Genomic DNA, 19,681 nt, shown 5'->3' with positions numbered 1-19,681 from the left:
CCTGTATATATAAAGTGACAGACTGAGGGCTCGCAATAAAAATGTACTTTGAGAAATGTACAGTAAAAGGCACATTTCTTAGCAACACTTCATACACAGTGGGTGTTGTATTACTAGGAAGTGATTTCTGCTTATATTCTTTATAATGAAATTGTTAATGCTGTAAATTAGTTTAGTGAGCCAAGGCACACGCACTTTTACACTACAGGGGTATATGTATCCAATGTCGCAACTGTAGCATTGCTCCAAAACCTGATGCATTTCGACTTTGCTTCAATTTTGCTTCCCTAGCACCAGTGAGTTTTGGGAAGTGGTTAAAGGAGTAGTTTGGGCCATATTATAATTATATGTATCACAATTTGCACCTAACACTGTCTAGGATTTTTTTATATGGGAAGTAAAAAAAAAATAATTACCCTCCAGGTCCAAGACCTAATGCAGGAAGCAAGACCACTGATCTTACATATGCCACTTGTGGGAATTAATGCAAAACACAGGGTTTTTTTGTATGCCTTCCTCTGGATCAATAAGTAAGTATAGATATAGGATAAAGTATCTGTTGTCTAAATTTAGCATAGGTTGAACTTGATGGCCGCATGTCTTTTTACAACCTCATCTACTATGTAACTATGTAACTATGTAACACGGAGCAAATTACCCCATCCTGATACATATGTCCCAAAGATTCAATTTGAGGATCTTATAGTAAATTTCCCTTGATAACTTTTATCCATCAACGCAAGTGGATCATGAAATCCTGCACCAAATTTAGGTATATCAGGAAAGAATTCTATTGGCCCTGGTTTTCGAGTTACACTAATACCAGTTATGTACTGCTGCGGCCGAGTTTATTCGAGCATTTGCCCGTTCTCGGCCGCAGCAGTAACCTGGCGCGCGCCGGAGGGTGCCGGGCGCGCGCCGAAGCCTCGGAGGAGAGGCTTGCCGATCGGGGCTTCCCCCTCTCCTCACCGGGTCCGCCGGGTCCCCCGGAACGTCCCGCCGCCGTCCTCACATCCGCGCGACACCAGGGCTCCCTCGGGGAGCCCTGGGCACGCGTACAGGCAGCACAGGCACCCGATGACGCGTGACCGCGCGCATGCTGAGGGAGTGCGGCTCGCAAGCCGAGACATATCCCGGCTTGCGGAATGAGCCGTACTCAAATAAAGTGTGCCGCCTGTGTACAGGCATACCCCGCATTAACGTACGCAATGGGACCGGAGCATGTATGTAAAACGAAAATGTACTTAAAGTGAAGCACTACCTTTTCCCACTTATTGATGCATGTACTGTACTGCAATCATCATATACGTGCATAACTGATGTAAATAACGCATTTGTAACAGGCTGTATAGTCTCCTCGCTTGCGCACAGCTTCGGTACAGGTAGGGAGCCGGTATTGCTGTTCAGGACGTGCTGTCAGGCGCATTCGCGAGCTGCCGTTTGTCTATTGGGCGATAAGTCCTTACTCGTGAGTGTACTTAAAGTGAGTGTCCTTAAACCGGGGTATGCCTATATAGGTGTACATACACTTTTTGGCCAATACAAGCCCCACATTAGCAAGACCATTCACAACTGCATTTATCAGGGCTGAATCTAAAATGGGCATGCCATTATTGACAAGGTAAGACTACCTCTAGTATTTACATGCCATCACAAAAGTATGTATTTTCAGAAAGTACTGTACATGCACAAGAATGAATGAATGAATGAAACACATTTCTGGCTAGAACTCTTAAAAAAAAATCCCATTGTAAATGTAGCCAGGCATCCCCTGGGCTACTAATGCCCCTACCTAACACGTAAGCCCTGTTACTAGCGCAGGCAGTGTTAGGGTTAAATTCATGCACCTTGCTGCTGCAGTAAACAACTCCCTTGAGTGATGGGGGGGCGGGGGTCTAAGTCCTGGGTACTGCCTTATCAGGGGCACAGACCTAGGACCCTCCCCTGGGTACAAAAGGGTCTGCAGCCTAAATGTTGTTCTGTTCTGAGAGTTGGAAGTGTGGAGCCAGGGCTCTGGTTCACCTTCCTTCCCTCCCTCAGGGGGCTGGGATATTCTACCCCATACTACACCAGGCAGCATGGGAGTCAAGGATAGACCTTTGGGGCCTCAAGCCCTGGGGGTTGAGTCCAGGGACCAAGAGAGTGTACATGTTGGTATACTGCTGCGATGTACTGATGGAAGAATAAAGAACCATTACTTGTTTTATACTCCTGCCTGAGGCTGCAGTTTCTTCAGGGAGGGAGTGTTTTCCACAGGGGACTACACCTATTCCTATAGGCCCTGTGGGAATGGAGGCACTGCAACCAAGGAAAGAACTGTCAAGATCCATAAAAGCCTGTCCGGATAATCCCCACTATCACCGGCGGATGCTCAGAGCCTCCTGTGAGCCATACAGGTAGCACAAACACCAGTAGCCACAGGAAACTCCCTTAGGGTGGGGGAAGACGGGTTACATAAATGAGGTTACAATTGATGTAGACAGGAAGTGTGAAATACTGTAAGATGAGGCAGATAGCATGGTGTGAAAATTCACAGTAGAGACATACAGTACTGTAGAAGGCTATTCTGTTTTGAAATGCAAAGGCAGCCTTTGCTGTATATTATATTGTCTTTCTGCCATACTCTATGAACGACCCTGAGACGTTCGAAAGACTAACTACTTGTTGGTCCAATAAAAGTCCCTCTTCCTCCTTTGTTACTACATGGAAGAAAGGACCAACACTGCTACCAACCCTTATTTGCTTTAAATATGAGACAAGTATCCACTAACTTCAGATTTTGCATCAACATTTCTCATAATAGATCAGTGGAGTAATGGACTTAATAGTACTAATAGTATTAATAGTACTTAAGTATTAATCCCTGAAGAACAGGGCATTACTGGCCAATAATGCCTGGCTCGAAGAGTTGAAGGCCCGAGAAACATGAAAAAGGTGCTCGCCATCAGCGCCAAGGCAAAACTACTCTCCAGCATCAAATATTTTGTCTGCATAATTTTTGTAAATAAAAGTGAAAATACTCTCAAACTAAACTGTGAGACATTCAAATTCTCTAATGCCATGGACATTTTACTGCTTGTGCAGTGATCAGATGACAGATCTGCCCGCTGATGTCAGGAATTCAAGTCCTCATCCATTCTGATTGGGTTGAACTGCTGCTCCCACACTACAAATAGCTGTTTCCTTTTGGTAATGGCACAAGGGCCTTGTGCCAGTCTTAGGGCATGAAAGGAATTGAAGATTTTTTTCTTGTGACATGCCCCTTTAACCCAGGAAGGTAACTCCATTCTCAGTATAAACAGCATCTGCATGCAATTACCCTTGAAATCTACCTGCAATATAAACATGTGGGGGGGGTGGGGGGAAGCATGGCCATATTTCAAACTATTTTAGACAACTCAACAAACATGAAAGTGTATTTTGGTAGAGCTTGGATGAAAAATGCAACAGTATTACCACATTATCCAAGATGGCATAGTGTTCTATGTATCAATTAATTGGCTACATTCAAGTTTCATAAATTGCACAAATTACTTTCAAGAAAGTAAGCCCCTTCACTCAGACAAGGGTCTAATGGCACACCCCATGTCCCCTTGCCCCTTCTCTATTTCTCTCGCACGCTCCACTCCCCTCACCCCGACGTGTTTGACGTGTGGGGAGGGGTAGAAGGGTATATAGAGGCTGGCAGGATATGGGAGGGCCTCTTCCCACATGGCCACTCTGGTGCATCAGGGTGTCAGATTCCCCTCCAGATACAACCTGCCCCAGGGCACCTACCAGAGACCCTACTGCAGGCCAGGAAGGAGGAGTGCTTGTGGGCGGTACTCTATGGAGCTCCAGGCCCACAAGAAGAGCCTCCGGTGGTACCACTGAGCAGTGCAACTGCTCCCTGGTGGAGTAATCGCTGTAGGATGGTGTCTAGGAGAACAAGGGAGGGCTCCTTAGTGAAGTCTAAGGGGTCTGCTCCTAATAGATCGGTTGCATGAAAACATCGCTGCCAGTCTGATGGGACCTGCAAGGCACCTACAGTGGAGCCTTAGGGCCACATGATTCCTACCAAGCTGGGACCCCCCAGGACAGTCACACAATAAGAATTACTGCAGGGGATAGGGGGTCTTGGGCAGGAAGGAAGAGGGCAGCTCTGGGCAGGTGTTACTGTGACGACTCAGGAGATTCCTTCCTCTCCCTCTCTCCCATCTCCCGTTATCCTTTCTGCCCCTTCCCACTCCTCTCCTTCACCATCTACCTCTCTCCCCTTGCCGCAGCACGTTCGCCGTAGGTCTCGCGTACCCACGCGTTCCCGCAGCCCCTGCTGTAATCCTCCCCGCTCCCTCTCCCCCGCGTAAGCTCCTTTACCTTCCCCTGTGGTGCCATCCGTCCCGTTGCCTCCTCTGCGCATGATGCCCGCGGCGTGGTGTTCCGCGCGCCTGGTGACGCGTCCGGTGCGTGCACCCCCTCAGCCCACGGGGGACACGCGTGCATGCGCCTCTCTACCCTTGCTGGCCATCGCGCGGGCACAGGCCTCGCGTGCGTTCCCCTCCGCTTGGCTCCGTCCCCCTCCTGCTGCCTTTCCCTGCTCCGTGCGGGCCGCGCCTGTGTTACAGCCTGTGCGCGCGCATCCCCAGCTTACAGGGGCCGCGCGCACAGACTCTTATCAGGATTTCCCTGTCTCCGCCTCCCAAGCTGTTCAGGCCATTCCCAGGACTGCCTCTTCTGTCTCCTCCTCTTCTCTCCCTGACCTATCTCTAGCTTCTCCACTTCTCTCTCTCAGAAGCGTGTGTGCAGAGCTCCCAGGCATTTGCTGTGGAATCAGGTTGTATTCTTTCTTTCTTTGTTATATTTTGGTGTGGATTTGTGGGGGAGTATACTGTGAGTATACTGTGAGTTTTGTAGAGGGTTTTGGGTGTATTTTGAGGTTTAAAAACAGTTTTTGGTTTTCACCCAGAGGCTGCAGTGTTTCAACCCAGCAAAGCTACACTTTAGCTGGCTGGTAACTGTAGTCTCAACCCCTCTCTACTCCCCCACCCCTGGTTGTTTGTTTTACTTCTAATTTACTTTAATTTAAGCCTGGTTCCTTCCTTTTTCATTTGCATTTTTTGGGAGCTCTGTGTCTTTCTTTAAGACTTATAAAATGGTGGTGTGGCTTATTGTAAGAGAGTGAGTAAATAAAAAGGGAAGAAAAAGTAAGATTGCAGCGGTTTTTAAAAGCTGTTTTCTTTCCCTCCCTTTGCAGAGAGGTAGTTAATTTGTCCTTAAAGGCCTCTCTGCACCTCTCTCTAAACACTACCTCCTCCGCTGACTAAAAGGCTTTTTATTATCATGCCTAAGGGGAATAGGAGTAGTGCGGCAATGAGAGCCACACCCGGATACCGGACCCCAAAAACTGGGGCCCCTAGGAGCAATAACAATAACCACAGCCCTAGGCCTGGTACATCCAGTGCCCTGGCCACACCTCCCCCGGCTCCTGTTGTCAGTGTAACCCCTGCAGTCCCAGCTCAATCATGGGCGCAGGTGGCGGCTGCAGGCGTTGACCTCAGCAACAACAATGCTGGGGCCACGCCCTGTGTGAGCAGGAAGCTTGGGGTGAGGTGCCCAATGTCACCTGGCCTGAGCATGGAGATCTATGTGAGGGCTGTGGCTGATGTGGTGGGACCCTCTGCTGTGGTGGCAGCCAGCAAGATGTATGGGAGGGGCGTTTTCTTCCTCCGTACGCTGGCTGCCACCCACACCATAGTGCAGAAAAGCATTGTGGTAGGAGGGACCTACATTCCCATAGAACCCATGGAGGGGCTAGGCACAAAGGTCATTCTCTCCAATGTGCCCCCCTTCCTCCCGGACAGCCTCATACGCCCACCCCTGCAAGCCCTGGGAGACATTAAGTCTCCTATAACAAAATTACCTTTGGGCTGCAGGGATAGGGCACTGAGGCATGTGATCTCGTTTAGGCGGCAGGTACAACTGCTGCTGCCAGGGAGCACAGAATCTGTGGAGGGGTCCTTTGGGGTGCCCTACGAGGGCATTCAATATACAGTTTATATGGCACAGAGGGGGTTAGGTGCTATCTGTGCAAGGAGCTGGGGCATACTCGTAGGAGTTGCCCCAAAGGGAACAGAGGACCCATCCCAGCTCCTGCACCCGTCCCACCCTCTGCCAAGACACCCGGTGCCGCTGTGCCTGCCACAGCGGGGCCCTCGAGGGCCCAGGTCCCCCCTAGGACCGCAGGAGATGTCGCTGTCCCATCGCGAACAGTGACATCTGCGCCCACCACAGCGGGACCCTCGAGAGCCCAGGTCCCCCCCAAGACCCCTAAGACCTCTAAGACCCCTAAGACCCCTGGGACTGCAGGAGATGTCGCTGCCCCGTCTCGAGCAGTGACATCTGCACTTCTCCCCGGGGAGCGGAGGAAGGGAGAGGGGGTCGCCTTGGAGCGGCCACCCTCTGCTGTCGCTGTCTCCCCCCGGGAGAGGACACCCTGTGCCGCTGCGCCCATCGCGGCAGAGCCCTCGGGGGCCCGGGTCCCCCCTGGGACCGCAGGAGATGTCGCTGCCCCGTCTCGAGCAGTAACATCTGCACCTCTCCCCGGGGAGCGGAGAGAGGGCGAGGTGGTCGCCCTGGAGCTGTTGTTGTTCCAGGTCGCCTGTTGCATCTCAGGGTCCGGCACGAGGACTACACGTTTAATTTCTTGAATGTGTATGCTCCTGCCACCGGACCCCATTCGTCAGAATGTCTGATTACCTGGAGACAGTCGACGCGGATGAATATGTGGTGCTTGGGGGTGATTTTAACTGCACCCTCAAGGCTCTGAAAGACTGGAATGGTCCGGAGCCACACCCGTGCTCTGCGTCGGCCCTGCGGGAGGTCATCACTCGCTACTCCTTGGTAGACGTCTGGCGAGAACAACATCCCGAGAACACATGTTAGGGTGTTTAGGGTTGAACGGATGTCCTGGTCCCGGATCGACAGGCTGTATATATCCAGCCACAGCCTGTCGCGAGCCCAGTCCAGTACCATTAGGCTGGCGCCGTTTTCGGACCACAATTGTGCGTTCGTGACGGTGGCGCTACTACCAGCAGCGCCCTCGGCCGCCTATTTGCACTTCAACAATACGTTGTTGGAGGACAAGGGGTTTGCGATGTCAGTCCGAGACTTTTGGCCTGGAGAGGTTGCAGGTCAGACTTTGCCACGTTAGAGCAGTGGTGGGACGTGGGCAAGGTTCATCTGCGCCTCGTTTGTCAGGAGTACACCAAAGGTGCCAGCAGGCAGCGCGATACTGAGATCGAGGCCCTTAGAGAAGAGGTGTTCGATCTCGAGAAGCGTCTGTCTGTGGGGGGAGACCAATACCTGCAGAGTGCGTACGTGGAAAGGAAGATCGGAGAGCTCGGGGGGCGTATGTGCGATCCCGCATCCACTTCCTTCGGGAGATGGGTCGCGGGTCGCGCCTCTTCTATGCACTGGAGAAAAAGAGGGGAAACCGTAAACACATCACCTGCTTGCTAGCGGAGGACGGTAACCCTCTGACTGACAGAACCCAGAGGTTCTACGTAGATCTTTTCTCTCCGGAGTCCATCCAGCCACATGCATGCAGGGTCTTATGGGAGGGGCTTCCCACGGTCAGCAAGGGTGGAAGGGAGCGGCTTGAGTTACCATTGACTCTGGCCGAGCTCTCTGAAGCCCTCAGTCTCATGTCCCGCGAAAAAACTCCGGGGCTAGACGGGCTGACTGTGGAGTTCTTCCGTTTTTTCTGGGAGATGCTGGGACCTGATTTCACCGAGGTCCTGGCCGAAGCCCTGGAGACCGGTGAGATGCCCCTTTCGTGTCGGTGGGCAATACTGTCTTTGCTGCCGAAGAAGGGGGATCTCCGCCAGATCTCTAACTGGCGACCGGTCTCACTGCTAAGCACGGACTATAAGATCGTAGCCAAAGCGCTCTCGCTGAGGCTCAATTCAGTGCTGGCAGAGGTGATTCACCCCGACCAGTCCTATACTATCCCAGGCCGGAGCATTCATGATAACATCTTTCTGGTCCGGGACCTGCTGCACCACGCGCAGAGGACTGGTCTGTCACTCGCCTTCCTGTCCCTAGATCAAGAGAAGGCGTATGACAGGGTGGATCACCGTTACCTCATGCAGACCCTGCAGGTGTTTGGCTTTGGCCCACAATTTGTGGGCTTTCTCCAGATGCTGTATGCCTCTGCAGAGTGTCTGGTAAAAATGAATTGGTCCCTGACGGCACCTTTTGTGTTTGGTCGGGGAGTACGTCAGGGGTGCCCCCTGTCTGGGCAACTATACGCGCTGGCCATTGAGCCCTTCCTCTGCATACTGAGGAGGAGGCTCACCGGGCTGGTGCTGCGGGAGCCCGACATGCGGGAAGTCCTGTCGGCCTATGCCGATGACGTGTTCCTCGTGGCCCAGGACCTAGTTGATCTGGAGCGGGCGCAGGCGTGCCAAGATGTCTACACCGCGGCCTCTTCTGCTCGGATCAACTGGTCCAAGTGCTCCGGCATTTTGGTGGGTCCCTTACAGGTGGACTCTTTGCCCCCCACGTTTCGTAATGTCTTGTGGGGGAGCGATACTCTCAAATATCTGGGAGTCTACCTGTCTGCTGCGGAGAACCCGGCCCCGGAAAACTTCAGTGATCTTGAGGAACGAGTCATTGCTCCTCTGGGGTCTTGGGTGTATCTGTCGAGAATGCTTTCCCTCAGGGGAAGAACCCTGGTGATCAACCAGCTGGTGGCCAGTCAGCTGTGGCACCGGCTGATAGCCATGGGTCCGACCCCCGAATTTATCAACAAGATCCAGAGGAGGTCGATGGATTTTCTCTGGATGGGGAAGCATTGGGTTTCTGCGGGAGTTGCGTGCCTCCCTTTGGAGGAGGGTGGACAGGGAGTGGTGTGTGTCTGCTCCCAGTTACACACTTTCCGCCTCCAATACCTGCAGAGATACCTATTCGCAGATCCGTCTCCGCAGTGGTGCCAGCTGGCGACCAGTTTCTTTCGCCAGCTGCGCAATATGAGGTATGACCGGCAACTGTTTATCATCAAGCCATAGGGGTTAGGTAGAAACCTCTCGGAGCTGTCGGCATACTACCGGGACTTATTAAAGGCCTGGAAACTGGTCTCCGCGACCAGGAAGGAACATGCGGTGGGGGTTGATTTCCTCGCCGAGCCCCTGCTGTATAATCCGGCAGTGGGGGCTCAGATGTTGGATTCACCCTCTATTTGCCGCCGGCTAATCCTGGCGCAGGTAACCAGAGTCGGGGATCTCCTGGACTATGAACGGCGAGACTGGGTAAGGGCAGAGCTGCTCGCGCCCCGTATGGGTCTGCATACTGCCTGCGTCCCTCATTGTTTGATCCGGGAGATTAAAGATGCTATCCACCCCGACTCACGCACCTTCATTGAGGGGGTATTGCAGACCGGAGAGCCTTGTCAACCTATCAACTTCAGCTCTCTGGATCCCCTCGGGCATGTCCCCGGCATGTTTCCACGGCATGCCGAGGAAAGGCCTGTACTCTCTCGTGCGCCATATAGTGCACTACCTCGCCCTTGTCGCCTTCCCCCGATACCATCTGGAGGCGGGTATTTCATGCGAACGAGGGCGAGAGGCCCCGGTGGAGGGAACTCTATTCAGATTTGGTTCCCCGCCCCACCGGGGATTTGAGTTGGAGGGTCCTCCACGGTGCACTGAGCACGGGAGAGTACTTGGCACACTTCACGGACTCCCCGCCACCTGTCCCTTCTGTGGCGAGCGGGAGTCCATGTATCACATTTATTTAAGTTGCGCCAGACTGCAGCCCCTCTTATCCATCTTGAGGAGCCTTCTCCTGCGGTTCTGGCTGCATTTTTCCCCTCATCTCTTTATTTTTGGGTGACCAGTGTCCCGGGACATTAAGCCTAGGGATCTCCTCATCAACCTACTCCTGGCATTGGCTAAGATAGCCATTCACAAAACCAGGAAGCAGTGTTTGGAGGGGGGTCCCAACGAACATCGTGGCCATGTTCCGGGCGCTGGTGCACTCCCGTATTCGGGCAGAGTACACGTACACCGAGTCCACTGGGACGGTTTCAGAATTTGCCTCCCAGTGGGCGTCAGGCGGGGTGCTATGCTCGGTGTCCCCTATAGTGGATTCATTTGAATTGACCCTTCTTTTTTAAGTGCACTTTATTTTATTTACAGTGCACTTGATGGTTTAATTTGAATATTTGTTTGGCTGGTTTTTCTTTGTTCTACTTGGCAACAAGTAGAATTGCTGTTCAACTGAATTGGCCGGCAAATCAGTTTAAACCAGATCAAAATAGACCTACTTCTCTCTCTGCTCCTAGCCTCTCTGCCATTGGTGCACCTCCCTTTATAATCCCTGTCTGTCCACCTCTTCCTCGCTCTGCATAGTTCCTGTTTCCCTGTGTGTACCTATCCTATGCTGTGCTCCCTCTGTGCTCCTGTGAATACCTGCTCCGGTGTTACTTTGGATTTCCCTGGCTTTGACCCCTGCTCTCCCTGAACTACTCTGCTCTCTGGTAACCCCTTGAACCCTGCTACGCATACGACTTCGCTGACCTCTGGCTTCCTAGGACCTGGCTTGCTCTCTGACGACTCTACTCTCTGGATCCCCTGAACATTGGCTAACGGACACGACTACTCTCACGGACACCCCCAAGCGTTGCAAGTATTACTAACACTCTTCCAACAGGCCCAGCAACGCTATACCACACTCCGGGCTTGCTCCCACTGTTGTGGGTGTGTGGTATCATACCGTCTCACCTCAGTACTGGGGTCTAGCTTGGTCTGCGGGCATACAGGCGTGACAGTTACATTTCAATGATGAGCTGGATGAATTCCTGGTACCTATTGTTCTTTTAGGTTATAGCTCCTCGCTCAATGGACCTACAGCTACAGACAGCAAACTGCCCAGTGGCTTCGGGCATTTTAGCAGAATGCAGAGATCAGCAATGAGCAATGGCAAGGAGTATTCAGTGCGCCAGGTATGTTACAAGCTAACAATCTTGTTTTTTTTCCCATTAATTTAAGTAGGATCTTTAGTACTCAAGAATGTGCAGTATATTCAGCGAGTAGGCCAGATCCAGTTGATATATCCACTGTGTGGGAGGGAGGATTGAGGGAGAAAAATATTGAGCTTGCACCTCTGCATATGTCAGCGGTAATGAGAGCACCTATTTAAAATACAATAAAAATTCCAAGCACGAGCTAGAAGGATGCATATCTCCGTGTATAACCCGTTAGGCATGAATTTTCCCTTGACTATAAACTATATATTTAGTATGGGCCTGTAAAAAGGAGTAGGAAAGGCAGTTGCCATGGCGGGGCCTAGAACAATTTAGGGGAAAATGTCCTTGGCCATGTCAGGGAGGCAGGACGGGAGAGCCCAAGAGATGTAAGAATACAGGGATAACCTCATTGGGGTACTGGAATAATTCTGCTTCCCCATATATGGATAGCAGCAGGAGTCACCAGGACGAGGCTGTTGGGCTCTGAACCACAGTCGGGCTACAAATGTAAAATTATAAAATAAAGCTGTAGTCTTGTTGTTCCCCATACAGAGTCTGTCATTATTTAGGTGGCGTAGTGTGGGCTCTTAGTGCGCTATGAACTATTTATTTATTTATAAAATATTTTACCAGGAAGTAATACACTGAGAGTTACCTCTCGTTTTCAAGTATGTCCTGGATTTAATGTTATGTTCATTATTGCTTTACAAAAGTGCATAAGTAATCACGATTGCCCATCTCGCCAGCCCTTCTTCAGAACTTTGTGTTCAAAATGTTCTGCATCCAAATGTTCTAGGGATGGGAGTGAGGTGTAGCCCAAATCATTGAAGCAGCAATTGGCCCTACCTAACCCCCATTTATTTTACAAGATGGGAGCCAGGGGGTCCCTGCTGAGATACTTACCGGTAAAGTTACCAGTGTTACTTCCTGGTTTCGCTCTTGGATTAATTTCCCAGGAAGCCGCAGCGAATGACGTTGTGGCTTCCTATAAGTGATGCAGGAGGTGTCAAGCACCATTCCCCTTCCCCCAGAGGAACTCAATTACCGGGACTTTTACCAGAAAATATGGGAGGCCCAAGTTCCCATCCTGTAAAGCAAATGTACAGGAAAAAATAAAGAAAGAAACCAGCAGCCGGGATCATATTTGACCTGTTTGTTTTGTGGTAATGTACTGTCCTTTCCATATTTTCATATCATTTGATCTAATAAAAGCTTATATTATAGCTTAAAAGCTGTGTTAATAGCGAGCATTTGCTTATAAAGGGTTCCATGTAAAAATGGATTTCAGGCAAAAGGTGACACATTGTTTGCCCATTTGCATTTAATTTCCAAGAATCCCTTGCTGCAGTGGAAGCACTGTCTGCTGGGTGATAATGGTGAAATGCAGGGTTGCAGACCTGTCTAAGACATGTGAATGTGCTCACAAGTGATATTCTTAGTTGGCTATATGCAAACGGTGAAGGATTTTATCACCTTTTTCACCCACCATAATTTAAATAATGTGTATGGTATATATTGTAACGCCCACACCATGTTGTAGCATCTTTTAGTCCCAAATTAAGGCAGGAAACAAAGTATTTCTCTTACGTGGAGTTTATTTACAGGGATTAATAATATACTACCAGGCCCACCGTCCCTTTAAGTCAAAACAAAACATAAAATAACACTTATTCCCTTTAGGGAAAACTAACTACACGGTAGCTTTAGCCTTTGCTAACTGGATGGCCAGCAAAGCTGGTACCCACCCCAAAACATGCCCTTGAATATGCAACAATATACACAGTCTCTGCACACAACAATAAAGTGTTTTGCTTATCTGTTAGTCCAGGGTTTGGAGCAGACGTCCCCGCTTCAGCACGGCCTCACGTCCTTTCTTCCTAAGGGAGCATGGACCCACGTGAGCTCAGAGAAACTTTCCTCTGTAAGTCCAATGCCAAGGACAGGACATCCCCGCTTCAGCACGTTCTCTCATCCTTGCTTCTTGCTGGGATTACCAACCCAGGCAGTCCCAGCACACTCCGTGACCACTGTTCAGCGGGTCCAAGGACTGTACCAGCCTTCCTTTTTTACCTGGGGAGCACTTTCTATCTCTGTCTCCCCTTTTATGAGGAACAGCAGTCAGTCTCTCTGCATGGCAGCACTCAGTCTGGCAGCTTCCTGTGTCTTTTAAAACAATTCCCCATTTACTGAGGAGCCCAGCCTGATTATTTCATTTTCAGCTGCTTTTATGCTAGATTAACTCTCTGTGTGTTGGAAAGTCCCAGGAAAGCGATGGTATTTAAAAAAAAATATATATATACATTATATTATATGTAGAGGTATCAGTACCGTGTTAGCCGAGCTTCAATAATCAAAAAATAAATAGATGATACCGTTCTGTGGCTAACGAAATGCTTTTATTTGTGCGAGCTTTCGAGATACACTGATCTCTTCTTCCGGCGATGTTACAATGAATGAAGCAAAAGGTTACTTAAAAACAGTGTCTCTTGGAATGTTATCTGTGCTGTTCCTTCCCCCAGTGTGGATGTGTTTTATGGCTAGAGGTGTCAAAAGGTTACTGAAAGCAAGTGAAGAAAGAGTGTGTATGTGTATCAGTGTGATATTATATATATATATATTTATATATATAGACGTGTGGTGACCAGGGGATCCTGATGACCAAAGAAGACAGCACACTGCAAGGTTGATAGCAAAAAAGTGTATTGTGGAACACAGGGCCGCCAACGTTTCGGTCCTCACAACGGGACCTTCCTCAGGGCGGTGCACAACAGACTAAAACAAGCACCCATATATACCCCTAAAAACATGCATGAAATCACCTGAAACCAATTACAGAAAATCCTAATTACAATCCCAGGTACAACTCACAACATGTCACAGCCAATCATGTAAACTGATACTGACCAGCACCAATGAAACAACCTGATCTAAACCCTTGTATACTTGGTCACATGTTATACCAATGCTGTCCATATGGTGATGTCACAGAGCACCCTGATTGCGTCTTGGTAACCATGGCTACACATGCATATTGTATAGTAAAAAGAGAACATGATTATACATCTAGATCTGAGTCAATATGTACGCAATAATAAACGTGCAATATTAAAAGAAACCGACCGCAATGGATTCCGGCAGATCGTGTTGTAATAACAGCCAGAAAGGACTCATATAGCCTGCATATGTATTGTACTTAGTGCAGACTGCTTGTGGAATAAGCCACCACGTGTGGGTTACTTACCCCGAACTGCCCGATTGTGTATCTTGCAGAGTAGAGGCAGAGAGGGGAAAGGAGGGGTGAATGGGGGCGCACGGCCTCTCGCTGTATTACAGCGCGTGTGCGCAATGAACCCTTAGTGCCAGATCGTCTACCAAGCAAAAGAGGGTGGGGGGAGGGGGGGGGGCGCCGTGTGTAATAAGTTGGTGTGTACTCCCGCGAGTGCGTTTGTATATACTTACGCGCGCCTGCACAATGTCTCCATAGCAACTCAATCCTGTCCCTAGCTACAAGTGGGAGGGGTGCGCTTGATGTGCACTGGATTAACTCATGCGCGCATGCGCAATGTAGAACCCGTGATGCTAACATAGCTAAATCAGAGGAGGAAGTGCCATACACAGAATAGGAGTAAGGTCTGATGCACATGCGCCGTGTGTACTCCAGCAACCCGCCAGCGTCCGTGCCAACCATTGAGAAGGCACGGACGTGGTGGTACTCACCGATAAAGTCTATGCTGCGATTACAGTAATACAGTAACCCATAGGGCCAAAGCGTTGAATACAGAGAGGACCAAAATAAACATCTTTAAAATAATACATCATCCAAGTCATGGTATTTGCTGCCCATTAAAGTATGTATATGGGGGACTCTGATGCATAAGTGCCTAGAACCAAATCTAGATAATTAGTGCACTCACCATATAATATTCTATCTACTGGCAAAATTTAAATGCGAGCAGCAATGCTCCATGCATATTATAGGATGATGTATATGTAGGCTTAAAAAATCAATCCATATAGGGAGTCAATAAGTTCTATATAAGTTCAATGTCTGCCAGTCGGCTGTGTTGTAGTTGTTCCAAAACATCAATCACCCAGTGATGTAAAACACCGAAGAGTGAAAACGGTAAATAAAACATACAGGGAAAGAGGGGGGGATGGAGGAATTGGACATGGCTATAGAATACATACACTCTGAAATAATGAAAAAACAATCTACAGAACATTTTACAAAAAACAGCCTAACTTCAAATCCTCATTGAGTCCATATGGTGAAATGGTCTTGAGTTCATATATTAGTCTTGCTTCCTGTTGCAGAAGCATCTTGTTTCTATCTCCACCACGAGGTGGTGGTTGCACCTGTAGGATGGGCATACTGCTGCGGCACAGTTTATTCGAGCATTTGCCCGTTCTGTGCCGCAGCAGTAGCCTGGCGCGCGCCCGAGAGTGACGGGCGCGCGCCGAAGCAGCGGAAGAGCGCCCTCCGATCGGGGCGCTCTCCCTACCGCTGCCGGGTCCGCCGGGTCCCCCGGAACCCCCTGCCGCTGTCCCGCGATCGCGGGACACCAGGGCTCCCTCGGGGAGCCCCTGGACGCGCGTGCAGGGGGCGCACGCTCCCGAAGACGCGTGACCGCGCGTCTATGACGCGCGGCACGCCGAGGAGCGGCCACTAGCAAGCCGGGAAATCTCCCGGCTTGCGGATCTGGCCGCAGTGTGATAAACTGTGTCGCCAGTGTACAACGCATAGTAGCCAAGGAGTGCCACATTTCTTTAAAATGCCTAGCAACCGGCAGATATTTGAGCTCAGTTTGATCGTCCGTGCTGTTCAATGCTTTCCTAATTGTGGATCGGTGGATCGCAATTCTCTCCTTCAGCATACGCGTCATTTTGCCCACGTAGCGAAGGCCACAGGGGCACGTGATCATGTACACGACAAAGCGGGACTCACAATTTAGGAAATGCTTGACTTTGATTGGAGCCCCACTGTGCGGATGGGAATAACTGGAGCCTGTTTGCATGAAGCCACAATTTGTACACCCATGGCACCGGTAAGATCCTGGTTTTCTGTCCAGCCAGGTTTTGGTAGATCCATATTTGTCCACTGGATCTGCTTGCGTCAGCATATCAGCATATCACCTAAGTTGCGTCCTCGCTTGTAGCAGAACAATGGGGGATCTTTACAGATTTTTCCAATTCTGTTGTCATTGGCTAAGATATGCCAGTTCTTGTGTACGCTGCGTTTGATGCGGTTGGACGCCGTGCAAAAAGTGCTGACAAAATGACAATGTTGTTGAATAGGTTTGATGTTGTTTGATTGCAGCAAAGCCACTCTGACAAGGCTTCTTACTTTCTCCAGGGCCTCACTGATGTCCTTGTGGTCATAGCCCCTATCTTGGAAACGTGCTGCCATGTCTGTAAGTGCCGGTTCCAGTTCATCCGGATTGGAAATTATCCTCTTCACTCTCAGAAACTGCGAGAAGGGGAGTCCCCTCTTGAGAGGTGTTGGGTGGTGGCTGGTGGCATACAACAGCGTGTTTCTGTCTGTATCTTTGTGATAAAACCTGGTAGCCAACCCACCGCCGGACCTGTACACTATGGTGTCCAAAAATGAAATCTCGGATTTGCTGAACTGTGCTGTGAACCTGATGGTAGATGGGATTTGATTCAAGTGTTCAATGAATTCTAGGAGCGCACTCTCCGGCCCATCCCATATGAGAAAGATGTCATCTATGTATCTTAGGTATTTCTTGATACAAACCGCATGTGGAGCGTCATGTAAGATGTGCGTATGTTCATACACATCCATGAATAGATTAGCATAGGCTGGGGCCATATTGGACCCCATTGCGGTCCCTCTTAGCTGCAAATAAGTATTTCTCTCGAATCTGAAATAATTATTGTTGAGGATGATTTCCATATAGCTCAACCCCGTTATAGCGCGATCCATTATAAGGCGGATCCGCATATAACGCGGTTTGAGCATGGACCCCAAATTGAAAAAATAAATAAAATTTTTTTACATTTTTTTGGCACACTGCAAACTGCACACACTACCAGCACACACTGCACACTGCACACCCCACTACACTGCACACAGTACCAGCACTCATTGCACAGCCCACTACACACTCCACACAGCACACTCCACACAGCACACTCCACACAGCACACTCCACACAGCACACTCCACACTGCACTCACAGCACACAGTGCACTCACACCACACTGCACTCACACCACACTGCATACACACCCCCTCCCACTCCCTCTCCCTACCTTTGGTGTCGGCTGCTGAGCTTGGAGCGGAGCTGGCATGGGGTGGAGGAGGGGGGTGTCAGTAGGAAGGGGGGGGGTGGATGCCAGTAGGGGGGGTGAGTGAGGAGCAGGCTGGGACTCGGAGGGCCGTGTAGGAGTGGTGTGTCAGAGACACACAGACTGAGGGCGGGAGCGGAGGGTCTCTGGATGCCAGGCGATGGGCCGGTAGGTGTGGGGGCCTTGGGGGGGGAAGGAGGTGGATGCCGGTGGTGGAGGGGGGTTATAAGGAGCAGGCTGTGGCTGGACTCGGAGGGCCGCTGTTGGCGGGCCTGGTGGACATGTAGGGCTTCCGGCTCCCTCCCGATCAGGTGCGCGGCGGCCATTTTTAAAAAAAAACTAATGCGACCCCAGATCTAGCGCGGTCGGATCGGGTGGCCCCCGAGGACCGCGCTATAACAGGGTTAAGCTGTATATATATATATATATATAGTGATACAATCACTGTCTCTAGGTGCTGGTATAGGGCAGCTATGGGACTTTCAGCATACAGAGAGTTAATTTCCCCTAGAGAAGCCAGCAGCAACTGCAAACTAATTGAGCAGGCTGAACTCCTGATTGCACATGACTATACACAATGAGAGAGACTGCTGTTCCCAGAGAAGGGGGACAGAGAAGAGTTCTCCCAAGCTGTGGAAGCTGGCACAGTCCCCTAGACCCACTGGACGGTGGTCGCAGAGTCTGCTGGGACTGCCTGGGTTGTTAATCCCAGGAAGAAGGAAGGATGCGAGACCGTGCTGAAGCAGGATGTCCTTAACATTGGATTTACAGAGGAGAGATTATCTGAGCTCTTGTGGGGCTTAGCTCCCATAGGAAAGAAATATGCAAGATCGTGCTGAAACAGAGAAATCTGCTCCATAACTTTGGAGTAGCAGATAAAAGAAACACTATATTGCTGTATATAGTATTGCTGTATATAGAGACTGTATATGTTTAGCTATAATAGTACATGTTTTGGGGTGCTAACCAGCTTAGCTGTCCATCCAGTTGGTAAGCTGCATGTGTAGTTAGTCTCCTAAGAGGAGTAGGCATTTATTTTATGATTTGTTTTGAGTTAAAGGGACCGCGGGCCTGATAGTGTATTATTTAACCCTGTAAAAAAAAACCTGTATAGAGAAATACTATGTTTCCTGCCTTAATCTGGGACATAAGATCCTACACTGTGACGGAGACATCACAATATTTATAAAGAAAAGGAGGTGAAGGCACGCCCAACTCTGCAAAATATGGGGTGATCACAAAAAATGATCACCACAAGATTGTGCAAACATAAAGAGAAATGCAGCAAGCACATCCCTTTGTTATGGAAAAATCTAAAAGTGTTTATTAATATAGCAACCCTTTGGCCCCCCTTTGGACCTTTCTCAAGACTTTCATTTAACAAATCTGCAGCAGCCTCTGTCTTCGTCAATAGTCAATAGTAGCTACTTGTCTCCCCTTTGCCAATTTTATTTCAGTGATCTAGAAGTAGTAGATGGCATGGAATAATAACTTCGTAACATACAAATAAATAGAGTGTGTTGAAAACAGATAGTCTGTACTGTATGTGCATTTATGATCCACTAAATACTAAAGGTGTATGGGGTCTATGTATCACGGCAAAAGTGGTGCAATTGTGGGGCAAGCAAATTGCATGAGATGTGAATTTCCCAATAGGGATTTAGGGATACATCTAGTACAGGATTTTTTGCCCCAGAATTCTAACACTTTTGCCTTGATACATAGGCATCTATACTATTGATTCAGAGAAAGGCAAACAAAATGCAACTACTTTATTTGCCAATTATGTTTCACGAGAATTAATACAATTCCATCCTGACTCGTATTTCAAAATGTTGTAATTTATCACCAGTGCAATATCATACTAGCACCCTTGGAATGCCAGGTGTCGGTATTTAAGGCTAGTACTCCACTATTAGCCATAAAGATTCTGAAGGCATGCAACATACAGTATATGCCTTTAAGAATGCTGCTGTTGCTGATAAGTCAATAGACAAAGCTACAATACTATATATGTTCTTATCTATACAACAAAACAGATATGTATTATATTAACTGTATACATAGTCGATGTAACAAGATCAGCATACTCCAGTCAAACTGTTTAAGTGGCAATAAGCACACATCCGTGCAAGGTAATTGCCAGAGGCAAGTCAATATGTTCATTCATTCCAAACTTGGACTGTGAAAACCATCACAGGATATTGAGAAACAAAAAGATTAATTTATTAAATCATACCAAAAGGCTCAGTGGACAGCCTTGAATACTAAAATCATATACAGTGAGTCCTCGCTTACCGATGTCCCGGTTTCCGATGGATGCCTTATCTGACGCCACATAATGCAGCCCACCGGACGCATTATCCA

General features: G+C 49.2%; 1 protein-coding gene across 1 annotated transcript in view; it reads right to left on the bottom strand.

Moving 5' to 3' along the window:
• Window positions 1-19,681, bottom strand: part of ATP8A2 (ATPase phospholipid transporting 8A2) — a 691,321-nt gene that overhangs the window by 505,387 nt on the left and 166,253 nt on the right. The window contains exon 25 of the mRNA XM_075592224.1: window positions 19,135-19,178. Coding sequence (XP_075448339.1) covers window positions 19,135-19,178 — 44 coding nt within the window. The remainder of the gene's footprint in view (window positions 1-19,134; window positions 19,179-19,681) is intronic.

The sequence above is a fragment of the Ascaphus truei genome, chromosome 3 (genome assembly GCF_040206685.1).
Source record: "Ascaphus truei isolate aAscTru1 chromosome 3, aAscTru1.hap1, whole genome shotgun sequence".
NCBI classification, from domain to species: Eukaryota; Metazoa; Chordata; class Amphibia; order Anura; family Ascaphidae; genus Ascaphus; species Ascaphus truei.
The sequence above is the reverse complement of the archived record's forward strand: the minus strand, read 5'-3'. Positions and strand labels throughout refer to the sequence as shown.